The sequence below is a fragment of the Hyla sarda genome, chromosome 6 (genome assembly GCF_029499605.1).
Source record: "Hyla sarda isolate aHylSar1 chromosome 6, aHylSar1.hap1, whole genome shotgun sequence".
NCBI lineage: Eukaryota > Metazoa > Chordata > Amphibia > Anura > Hylidae > Hyla > Hyla sarda.
The window spans coordinates 35,825,487-35,838,385 of NC_079194.1; the positions used below are offsets into that span (position 1 = coordinate 35,825,487).

A 12,899-nucleotide genomic window follows, 5' to 3' on the forward strand; every position below is an offset into this window, starting at 1 on the left:
AAGTAGTTTGCTGATGCAAAGTTCACTTAGACTCCAGTACAGAGGACTCGTTCTCCCAGTATCACAGCAATTCCTCATCCATACACTCTCTCACTTTTCGAACGCTGTCTTTTATTGCACTTTGTGCTGGTAGGGGGCTGAAGTTGAGCACTATTAGCTTTTTTTCAATGAGCCCGAGTGCCTGATGGGTGGACAGAAAAATCTGGTTTCGTAGTTGCCGCTGTGTTATCAGTGCGAAATAGTATTTTCAGCTGTCAACATTCAGGGAACTAATAGTGACAGTATAACCTTATTTAGCTCATCTGTGTCACTTTATTTTCCCTTTGCAGTGGAAGGAATAAGCAAAACCTGGAAGAAGCTGTAAATGTTGGAACAAGGAAAAGTTCAGAGGTGAGAGGGTAAAAAAAAGTAATGCATTTTTTTTCTTTTTAAAGGGGTACTCCGGCGTTTAAACATCTTATCCCCTATCCAAAGGATAGGGGATAAGATGCCTGATCGCGGGGGTCCCGCCGCTGGGGACCCCCATGATCTTGCACGCCGCACCTAATTAAAATCAGTCCCCGGAGCGTGTTCGCTCCGGATCTGATTACTGTCGATCACGGGGCCGGAGCATTGTGATGTCACGGCTCCTCCCCTGTGTGATGTCACGCTCCACCCCCTCAATACAAGCTTATGGGAGGGGGCGTGACTGCTGTCTCCCCTCCCATAAACTTGCATTGAGGAGGCGGAGCATGATGTCACATAGGGGATAAGATGTCTAAGCGCCGGAGTACCCCTTTAATCAATTTTTATTTTAACTCGCAAAAGTCTGGTTGCTTACGAATGCACAATATTCGACACTGAAAAGGAAAGGGCAGGTGGGTGCAGTTGTATGCCATATGTTTATACATTACTGCCTATTTTTTTTAAAAAGAAAACAAACTTAAAGGGGTACTCCGGTGGAAGAATAAATAAATAAATAAATAAAATCAACTGGTGCCAGAAAGTTACAGATTTGTTAATGACTTCTATTAAAAATTCTTAATCCTTCCAGGACTTATTAGTGGCTGTATATTACAGAGGAAATTCTTTTCTTTTGGGATTTCTTTTCTGTCACGACCACAGTGCTCTCTACTGACACCTCTGTCCATTTTAGGAACTGTCCAGAGCAGCATATGTTTGCTATGGTTTTTTTTTTTTTTCCTGCTCTGGACAGTTCCTGACATGAACAGAGGTGTCAGCAGAGAGCACTGTGGCCGTGACAGAAAATAAATCCAAAAAGAAAAGAATTTCCTCTGTAGTATACAGCCGCTAATAAGTACTGGAAGTAATAAGAATTTTTTATAGAAGTAATTTACAAATCAGTTTAACTTTCTGGCACCAGTTGATTTAAAAAAAAAAAAAAATCGGATTAACCCTTTAATGTCACCTTCAAAATTGCTTAAAATATGTTATGTAGATTTTAGTATTGAAGTGATATTAGTTGTATATAAGGAGAGATTAAGCTGTCACTTGAAGTGCTTAGCCCCATTTCTTATGTCTAGCACGGTGTTTCCCAACCAGGGTGCCACCAGCTGTTGCAAAACTACAACTCCCAGCATGCACGGACAGCCATTGGCTGTCCGGGCATGCTGGGAGTTGTATTTTTGTAACAGCTGGAGGCACCCTGGCTGGGAAACACTGGTCTAGCAATTTGGCTTTGTTGCCATCTGGTGTAATACAGAAAGACTGGAGGGAAGCTGATGTCAGAACTGATCTCATACTTTTCCATGGGACCAGGGTCCACATCCGTTGCATTAGTAGTGATACCAGATCTCTCTATACTGGAAAGAAACATGTCCATTGCAATTGGCACTGCATGTGACAAGACCAAAGTAAATGTCATCAGGTGAGTCTGACTCAGGCATAAAACAATTGGTTGTACACCACGGGCATATATGAACTCCTTTTTAAAGGGGTATTTACACGTACAGTATTCTGCACAGATTTCATGCACAGGATTTTCTGCTGCAGATTTCAATGTAAACTAAATGACTGAACACAGCTTGAAATCCTGCGCATCAAATCTGCACAGAATACTGTACGTGTGAATAGACCCTAAAGGGGTATTCCCTGCTGGGCGTTGATGCCATGTCCACAGATTATGCCATAAACTGTATTTATATATACATGTGCCACCTTATTGACCTTCACCTGTCTTGAGGTCAAGGAGTCCCTCTGGCCTATGGACATGAACGAGAGCCCAGAAACAGGCTGTTGTGTGCACTTTACACAACTCCTATTATAGCTAATAAAAGTTGCGTAAACAGCAGAACACCGCAAGCTGGAGTTAACATACATTAGTAAAGCTGCATTCACACCACGTTTTTGCAATACAGTTCCCGTATCAGGTTTTGGATGAAAAACGTATTCCTCAAAACCTGACTAAACTGTATCAAAATGTGTGTACAAATTTTTACCTGCATACAGTTAAAAACCGTATACGGTTTAAAAAAATGTCCAGTTGCATCAGTTTTTGTAAGGGAAAAAAAGGATACGTTTTTAACTTTTCACTCCATTATGAATAAAGTTTCACTTGTTTGATTGAAATTCCAAGAAAAAAAAACTGTGCCAAGTAAAAAAAACGTATGGTGCAAACTGGATGGAACCGTGTGCACATACAGTTCTGTACGGTTCCCGTTGACTCCAATGTTAAAAAAGAAAAAGTATACAGTTTAATACGGTTTTTGACCCTGACCAAAAACTGTGGTAGACTATGGTTTTGGGTATGGGAAAAAAAAAACGGACAAAACCTTACAAGATGCAAAACGGATGCAAAAGGATGCATTGTTTGGCATACGGTTTTCAATGGAGAGTCAATGCATAAGGTTTTCAATGGAGAGTCAATGCATATGGTTTTCAATACGGTTCCGTGCGGTTTTCACATTGAAAACGTATACGGGAACTGTATAGCAAAAACGTGGTGTGAATGCAGCCTAATAATAGAAAGAGTGTAGCTTGCGGTACTATGGGGTTTATTCACGCCTGCTCAGCTGGTTTTTGGCTTCCAGACCACCTCTAGCAGTGTGGGGGCGTTGTTGTTGAGGGGGTGGCATTTGGCGGGTGTCCTCCTGGTCTCAAGTTTGGTGCTTTTCCCAGAGATGGGAGCTGGATCGATCGGACATTTATTTCTATCTGGGTCTTACGATGTCCCAGATGAAAATATCCCTTTAACCTCCCTGGCGGTATGATTCTGTCTGGAAATGTGTACCAAAAGCGGTACAATTTTTTTAAACTCAATTTCACATCTCCCTCCACCCATTTCACATCTCCCCTGTCACATTCCCCTCTCCCTTGTCACATCCCCCGTCACATTCTCCCCCCCCTCCTTGTCACATTCTCCCCCCCTCCTTGTCACATTCTCCCCCCCTCCTTGTCACATTCTCCCCCCCCCCCTTGTCACATTCCCCCCCTTGTCACATTCTCCCCCTTCATGTTACATTCCCCTCCCCCTGTCACATCCCCCCCCCAGTCACATTCCCCCCCCCTAGTCACATTCCCCCCCCCCAGTCACATTCCCCCCCAGTCACATTCCCCCCCAGTCACATTCCCCCCCAGTCACATTCCCCCCCCTGTCACATTCCCCCCCTGTCACATTCCCCCCCCTGTCACATTCCCCCCCCTGTCACATTCCCCCCTTGTCACATTCCCCCCTTGTCACATTCCCCCCTTGTCACATTCCCCCCTTGTCACATTCCCCCCTTGTCACATTCCCCCCCTGTCACATTCCCCCCCTGTCACATTCCCCCCTGTCACATTCCCCCCCTGTCACATTCCCCCCCTGTCACATTCCCCCCCTGTCACATTCCCCCCCTGTCACATTCCCCCCCCGTCACATTCCCCCCCCTGTCACATTCCCCCCCCTGTCACATTCCCCCCCCTGTCACATTCCCCCCCCCTGTCACATTCCCCCCCCCCTGTCACATTCCCCCCCCCGTCACATTCCCCCCCCCGTCACATTCCCCCCCCGTCACATTCCCCCCCCGTCACATTCCCCCCCCGTCACATTCCCCCCCCGTCACATTCCCCCCCCGTCACATTCCCCCCCCGTCACATTCCCCCCCCCGTCACATTCCCCCCCCCGTCACATTCCCCCCCCGTCACATTCCCCCCCCGTCACATTCCCCCCCCGTCACATTCCCCCCCCCCGTCACATTCCCCCCCCTGTCACATTCCCCCCTTTTTCACATTCTTCCCCCCCCCCCCCCCCTTCTCACCTTGTCCTGCAGCAGGATACACTGGGTTTGCCGGCAGATTTCAAACCTAGTGTATTTGCTGCAGAACAAGTCCTTTCCCCTTCAGCCAATCACAGGCTTTACACCACTGCGGCCTGTGATTGGCTGAAAAGTGAAAGGTCCTAGAAGATGAATAGTGAAGAGAGCAGGGACCAGAGCGCACGGAGGGGAACGGCATCTGCAGGGACCGGGACTAGGTGAGCAAAAGGTTTTTTTATTTTACTACTTCTTCCCTTTACACTTAGCTCAGTGTTTTTCTACCAGGGGGCCTCCAGCTGTTGTGAAACTACTACTCCCAGCATGCCCGGACAGCCTTTGGCTGTTCGGGCATGCTGAGAGTTGTAGTTTTGGAACAGCTGGAGGCCCCCTGGTAGGGAAACACTGACTTTTAGTATTTTCTTTACCTGCTCTGGCCGGACCCGGCAACGGGAGCCGACCAGAGCAGATAATCGCATGTTTTCCCGGGGGGCCGCATCGCTATATCGCATTGTTTTTGCGATATATCGTGCAGCCCGGCCGGGAACTCTGCAATTCTACCCCGAGCGTGACTCGGGGTTACCGAACCTGGCTGGGAAAATTAACCCCGAGTCACGCTCGGGAATACCGCTCAGGAGGTTAATAATACTTTTTTCTACTTATATAAGATATAGAGATGGATTAAAGGCATTTATGCTTCAGGATTTGCATGTGAATATCTGTGATCAAGTTTTTCATTTTGTTTAACAGGCGGATGGAAAAACAAAGCAGCAGTTCATCTGCCTCACAACCCTGGAGGACACACAGGCTGTCCGGGCTGTAGCATTTCACCCAAGCGGCTCACTTTATGCTATCGGATCAAATTCCAAAACCCTAAGGGTTTGTGCTTATCCGGATACCTTGGATACCACCAGGTAAAAGATCTTACAATATTTCATTGCAGTGAGTGACACTACTCAGCATGGCTTACATCAGCTGTTTACGCCTATTGATATTCATATTACTTTTGACTCAGCATCCCAACTACCCCTGTGCAGCCAGCGGTTCGATTTAAGAGGAATAAACACCACAAAGGGTCCATTTACTGCGTGGCCTGGAGCCCTTGCGGCCAGCTGCTTGCAACAGGATCGAATGACAAGTATGTGAAGGTTCTGCCTTTTAACGCAGAAACGTGCAATGCAACAGGTAAGACATGTAACATTGTCACATCCCGCACTATAAAAGCCCTGACTAATAACACACAGCCCAAAGTAGGCAGCGGAGCTCTAAAGGGAATATCTCAAGGATTTCAGCTTACTTTTATAAATTAGATATACAATTCAGTAGAGGTGAATGCGTTTTTTTTTATTTTTCTTTATTTTGTTTTTAACCCCTTTAACCCCTTAAGGACGGAGCCCATTTTCACCTCTAGGACGAAGCCCTTTTTTGCAAATCTGACCACTGTCACTTTAAACATTAATAACTCTGGAATGCTTTTAGTTATCAATCTGATTCTGAGATTGTTTTTTCGTGACATATTCTACTTTAACTTAGTGGTAAAATTTTGTGGTAACTTGCATCCTTTCTTGGTGAAAAATTCCAAAATTTCATGAAAAAATTTAAAATTTTGCATTTTTCTAACTTTGAAGCTCTCTGCTTGTAAGGAAAATGGATATTCCAAATAATTTTTTTTTGGATTCACATATACAATATGTCTACTTTATGTTTGCATCATAAAATTGACAAGTTTTTACTTTTGGAAGACACCAGAGGGCTCCAAAGTTCAGCAGCAATTTTCCAATTTTTCACAAAATTTTCAAACTCGCTATTTTTCAGGGACCAGTTCAGGTTTGAAGTGGATTTGAAGGGTCTTTATATTAGAAATACCCCATAAATTACCCCATTATAAAAACTGCACCCCCCAAAGTATTCAAAATGACATTCAGTAAATGTTTTAACCCTTTAGGTGTTTCACAGGAAAAGCAGCAAAGTGAAGGAGAAAATTCAAAATCTTCATTTTTTACACTCGCATGTTCTTGTAGACCCAATTTTTGAATTTTTACAAGGGGTAAAAGGAGAAAATGTATACTTATATTTGTAGCCCAATTTCTCTCGAGTAAGCACATACCTCATATGTCTATGTAAAGTGTTCGGCGGGCGCAGTAGAGGGCTCAGAAGCGAAGGAGCGACAAGGGGATTTTAGAGAGTACGTTTTTCTGAAATGGTTTTTGGGGGGCATGTCACCTTTAGGAAGCCCCTATGGTGCCAGAACAGCAAAAAAAAAAACACATGGCATACCATTTTGGAAACTAGACCCCTTGAGGAACGTAACAAGGGATAAAGTGAGCCTTAATACCCCACAGGTGTTTCACGACTTTTGCATATGTAAAAAAAAATAATAATAATTTCACTAAAATGTGGGTTTCCCCCCAAATTTCACATTTTTGCAAGGGTTAATAGCAGAAAAGACCCCCCAAAATTTGTAACCCCATCTCTTCTGAGTATGGAGGTACCCCATAAGTGGACCTGAAGTGCACTACGGGCGAACTACAATGCTCAGAAGGGAAGGCGTCATATTTGGCTTATGAGAGCAAATTTTGCTCGGGGGGCATGTTGCATTTAGGAAGCCCCTATGGTGCCAGAACAGCAAAATAACCCCCACATGGCATACCATTTTGGAAACTAGACCCCTAACAGAATGTAATGAGGGGTACAGTGAGCATGTACCCCCCACTGGTGTCTGACAGATCTTTGGAACAGTGGGCTGTGCAAAATTTTTCATTTTCACGGACCACTGTTCCAAAGATCCGTCAGACACCTGTGGGGGGAAAATTCTCACTGCACCCCTCATTATATTCCGTGAGGGGTGTAGTTTTCAAAATGGGGTCACATGTGTTTTTTTTTTTTTTTGCGTTTGTCAGAACCGCTGTAACAATCAGCCACCTCTGTGCAAATCACCTCAAATGTACATGGCGCACTCTCCCTCCTGGGCCTTGTTGTGCGCCCCCAGAGCACTTTGCGCCCACATATGGGGTATCTCCGTACTCGGGAGAAATTGTGTTACAAATTTTGGGGGGCGTTTTTCCCTTTTACCTCTTGTGAAAATGAAAAGTATAGGGCAACACCAGCATGTTAGTGTAAAATTTTTTATTTTTTTACACTAACATGCTGGTGTAGACCCCAACTGTTCCTTTTCATAAGGGGTAAAAGGAGAAAAAGCCCCCCAAAATTTGTTAGGCAATTTCTCCCGAGTACGGCGATACCCCATATGTGACCCTATTCTGTTGCCTTGAAATACGACAGGGCTCCAAAGTGAGAGCGCCATGTGCATTTGAGGCCTGAATTAGGGACTTGCATAGGGGTGGACATAGGGGTATTCTACGCCAGTGATTCCCAAACAGGGCGCCTCCAGCTGTTGCTAAACTCCCAGCATGCTTGGACAGTCAATTGCTGTCCAGAAATGTTGGGAATTTTTGTTTTGCAACAGCTGGAGACTCCATCTTAGAAACACTGCCGTACAATACGTTTTTCATTTTTATTGGAGAAGGGGGGTGGTGGGGGGGCAGTGTACATGTGTATATGTAGTGTTTTACTCTTTATTTTATGTTAGTGTAGTGTAGTGTTTTTAGGTTACATTCACACTGGCGGCAGATTACACTGAGTCTCCCGCTAGGAGTTTGAGCTGCAGCGGAAAATTTGCCGCATCTCAAATTTGCAGCGGGGAACTCACTGTAATCTGCCGCCAGTGTGAATGTAGCCTGTACATTCACACGGGAGGGGGGTCAAAACTACAACTCCCAGCATGCACTGACAGACCATGCATGCTGGGAGTTGTAGTATTGCAACAGCTGGAGGCACACTGGCTGGAAAACCTTGAGTTAGGTTCTATGACCTAACTCAGTATTTTCCAACCAGTGTGCCTCCAGCTGTTGCAAAACTGCAACTCCCAGCATGTACTGATTGCGGAAGGGCATGCTGGGAGATGTAGTTATGCAATGGCTGGAGGCACGCAAGTACAACTCCCAGCATGCCAAGACAGCCTTATGCTGTTCCTGAATGCTGGGAGTTGTAGTTTTGCAAGATTTAGAGGGGTTCAAGTTGTAAATCACTGTCCAGTGGTCTCAAAACTGTGGCCCTCCAGATGTTGCAAAACTACAACTCTCAGCATGCCCAGCCAGCAAACTGCTGTCTGGGCATGCTGAGAGTTGTAGTTTTGCAACATCTGGAGGGCTACAGTTTGAGACCACTTAGTGATCTACAACCTGAACCCCTCTAAATATTGCAAAACTACAAGTCCCAGCATGCCCACACAGCAAACAGCTGTCTGGGCATGCTGGGAGTTGTAGTTTTGCAACATCTGGAGGGCCACGGTTTAGAGACCACTGTAAACTGTGGCCCTCCGGATGTTGCTAGGCAACAACTCACCTAGCAGGACCCGGAAGCCGCCGCCGCCGCCGCACGTGGGGGATCCCCGCATGGAGGATCGCGATCCGGGATCCAGGTAGGGACCTTCGGCGCCGACCCTCCCTGGACGGTTCCCCCGTTTTGCCCGGAAACCGATAGGTGGGCAAAGCGGGGGAACCGAACTTTAACCCCCCCTCCCCCGGTCTGCTATCGGTCGGTCGCTCGGCCGACCAATAGCAGGGATAGGAGGGGTGGCAACCCTGCCACCAAACTCCTATCCCTTTAGGGGGATCTAGGGTGTCTCGGACACCTACGATCCCTCTTATTTTCCGGGTCACCGGGTCACCAGTGACCCGTATGACCCGGAATTGCGCAGATCGCAGGTCTGAATTGACCTGCGATTTGCGCGCATCGCGGTCATAGGGGGGTCTCAGGACCCCCCTCGGCGATGTGCCGGGATGCCTGCTGTTAGATAACAGCAGTCATCCCGGCCCGATCACCGCTACCGGTGACGCGGCGCTCCCGGAACCCCGCGACGTACATGTACGTCGCCGCGCGCCAAGTGACACTTCGCGGCGCCGTACATGTACGTCGCTCGTCGTGAAGGGGTTAAAGGGTGCCTTTCATTAAAAAAAAAAAAAAAAAAAATTTTTAATATATTATAGATTAATGTATGCAGTATAACTTTCTAATTGCATGTTATTACATTATATGCTTCTATCTATTTACTTTTTCACTTTAAAAAAATGACCACTAGGAGTCTCCCTACCAGCCTGGCTACAAGCCCTTTTTATAGATTTCAGACTCGTGCTGGAGTTCTAAATCTCAAACTGCAGCCGGGACACAAACAAGCTCAGCTGGCACCTCTGAATCTTCTCCTCTCTGTTTACAACTGCATGTGCAGAGAAAAGAAAGATCAGAGCTCAGATAGTAAAATGAATGAGGACATGCAGTAAGGCAGAGTGAGGAGTATGCCCTGATGTGCTAGGAGCGCAGTGCTGGCTCCTGCCTGTCTGATTTGGGACTTGGTAATGGTTGAGGTCTTGGGCATGTGTAGCGATCCTGCCCAGACTTCGCTATCCCTTTTGTGGGGTGGTCTTTTTGTACCGCACTTTTTCTTGTCTCACCACGGAAGTTTGTCACCCAGAGTGTTTCACGGACGTTGGGTTTACTTACCCTTCAGGTATAAGTCTTCCAGGAGTCTCAGGAGCCTCCAATTCCCATGATGGCCGCTCCGGTGTTCTGGGTACTCATTTTCAGGGTCTTCCGCTCTTTTCTTAGCTGTGTATTCTTCCATGTACGTTTTCCAGGTGACTCAGGAACCTCTAGTTCCCCTGTCTGTCACTCCTGTGTTCCGGGATGCCCCCTTTCCAGGGAGTTCCGCTTCTTTTTTGGCAGATTCATTCGGTCTCCTCCTTCGGGGTCCATTGGAGGGCAGTCATCCGGATTACACCAGTCGGGCTGATTTCGCCTCCCGGGTGCTCGCGACGGGCCCCTGGAACAGGGTTTTTTGGGTATGCAGATGTTTAGGTCATTGATCTTTGAAACCGTCTCTAGATAGGCCTGGTGCCTGTCTTTCTTTTTCCATTTTATTTTTCTCCAGCCGGCTAGCCCTCTGTCTGGTTCTGTGTTTTTTGGAGTTGATTTCCTTCTTCCTTTCAGGATGGTTCCGGACCATCTGGCTTCCTGGTCGCCATTTTTCTTTGCTCCGTAGGTTTAGTCTAGACAAAATCCCTTCCCTTAGCGTCCTAGTCCATCTCCACAGGGGATCTTCCGGGAGCTCAGCTTCTGGGCCTCAGTTGTCTCTGGCCCCGGATCTCGTCCGCAGGCCTTGATCTCTGGACTGACTCCCTTTCTCTGGTTGTTATTCCCACCCTAGGGGACTGCTTTGGTACGTCCCATTAGTAAGGTGTCCCTCAATGAAGAGCGACCGAGAAAAGGAGATTTTTTTTGTACTCTCCGCAAAATCTTTTTCTCGTAGCCTTCATTGGAGGGACACCGCACCCACCCATATCTTCCTTTTTTGTTCGGATGATCTTTTCTGGTTCTTTTTCCGTGACTCTTTTCCGGCGTCCTTCGGACTTATGTCTTTGTTGGCTTTTCCTACTGCTTTGTGATAAAACGGATTACCCCATTTCCAGTGGGTGGGTATATCCTGCCAGGGAGAAGTCAACTTTTTTTTTTTTTTTTTTTTCATAGTGTCAGCGCCTCCTAGTGGCAAGAGCATATACCCATCAGTAAGGTGTCCCCCAATGAAGGCTACGAGAGAGATTTTACAGGGAGTACAAAAAATCTCTTTTTTTTTTTTTTTTTTTCTCTGTTATGGCACTATAGGCGCTTCATAAATGTGAGATGCCCCCCCAAAACCATTTCAGCAGTAATTCACTCTCCAAAATCCCATTGCCGCTCCTTTGCTTCTGAGCCCTCTAGTGCACCCACAGAGAACTTTACATTTACGTATGAGTTATTTCTTTACTCAAGAGAAATTGGGTTACACATTTTGGGGGGATTTTTCTCCTTTTTAGCCCTTGTAAAAAATCTAAAACTGGCTCTACAAGAACAGGTTAATTTAATGACATTTGTTGGTTATATGAAAAATGTTAATAAAAATTATTATAGTTAAAAAAAAAAAAAAAGTTTGTGTAAAAAATATAGATTTTGAATTTTCTCCTTCCCTTTGCTGCTTTTCCCGTGAAACACCTAAAGGGTTAACACACTTACTGAATGTCATTTTGAATACTTTGAGGGGTGCAGTTTTTATAATGGGGTAACTTATGGGGTATTTCTAATATGAACGCCCTTCAAATACACTACAAAGCTGAACCAGTCCCTGAAAAATTCCAATTTTTGAAAGTTTTGTAAAAAAAAAATTGCTGCTGAACTTTGAAGCCCTCTGATGTTTTCCAAAAGTAAAAACATCTCAACTTTATGATGCAAACATAAAGTAGACATTTTGTATATGTGAATCAATATATTTTATTTGTGATGTCTGTTTCCCTTAAAAGCAGAGAGCTTCAAAGTTAGAAAAATGCTAAATGTTAAAATTCTTCATGACATTTTGGAATTTTTCACCAAGAAATGATGCAAGCATCGACGAAAATTTACCACTGTTAAAGTAGAATATGTCCATAAGGGGTTAATATTCTGTAGCTTTTTTTTATTTATTTTTTTATTATTCAGAAAACCTCCTCTTGAGGCCATATTGGAGACACACACTCCACCCCTGCAATGTCATTACAGCGGGGTTTATGCGCTTTATAGCAGAATAATTAATTATAAAGGAATCAACTGTCAGAGATATCTCATAGGCTAGAATAATCTCCAGAAAGTATAGAGCAGAGGATAATTCCCTCAGGGGGAGATGCGTACACAGCCTTATCTATCTGAATAGTAATGCTATCCTAAAGGTAGCTATAGATATTAGATTATCGTCTAAACCCATTATCATACGCTAAACCCTTTTCTACTGTGTAATTCACTTCCCATTTAAGTATACATGGTTCATTCTGACCCCAGGGGATGTTTCCTCATCCATAGCTGGGACCATCTTTGAGATAAATTGCCCCTGTCATTTCAAAAAACTTTTGAAATGCCACAGAGACATGTCAAAAGTTTTGATCAGTCAGGGTCTTAGAGCTGAGACCTCCTCTGATCAGGAGAATGAGCAAGGAGAGGGCTTCACTCCCTGACTGGCAGCAATCTCTGTCCTGCGGACCTACCGTAAATACTCGAGTATAAGCCAAGCCGAATATAAGCCGAGGCCCCTAATTTCACCCCAAAAACCCAGGAAAAGTTATTGACTCGACTATAAGCCTAGGGTGGGAAATACATCATCCCCCCCTCCCCTTCATCATCACACCCCTTCATCACCCCCCCCCCCCTTCATCAGTGCCATCGGCTGTCTGGGCATGCTGGGAGTTGTAGTTTTGAAACATCTGGAGGTCCGCAGGTTGAAGACCACTGCAGCCTTCGTCATCATCCAGACCTCCCTTTAGTTTTCTACTCGCCTTCCCTCAGTGGGAAGGAAGGGTGAGCTGGTCCGGGCCATCTATGCTGCAGGGACCGTCCGGTGGGGAGGGTTAGTCGTTCCGGGCTGTCCATTTTCACCGGGAGGCCCTCGACTAGTGACGTTACCTTGGCGACGACGCACAGGGACGTTCATGCGCACGGACATCCCTGTGCGTCTTCGTCAAGGCAACGTCACTAGGCCGGGGCCGGCCCAGAAGCGGAGAAGATAAAATGGACAGCCCGGAACGACTAACCCACCCCACCGGACGGTCCCTGCAG

General features: G+C 45.9%; 1 protein-coding gene across 4 annotated transcripts in view; it reads left to right on the forward strand.

The window, feature by feature from the left end:
• Positions 1–12,899, forward strand: part of WDR47 (WD repeat domain 47) — an 85,431-nt gene that overhangs the window by 57,948 nt on the left and 14,584 nt on the right. For all 4 annotated transcript variants that reach the window (XM_056523490.1, XM_056523489.1, XM_056523491.1 and 1 more), the window contains exons 9-11: positions 330–390; positions 4,980–5,143; positions 5,245–5,414. In XM_056523490.1, coding sequence (XP_056379465.1) covers positions 330–390; positions 4,980–5,143; positions 5,245–5,414 — 395 coding nt within the window. The remainder of the gene's footprint in view (positions 1–329; positions 391–4,979; positions 5,144–5,244; positions 5,415–12,899) is intronic.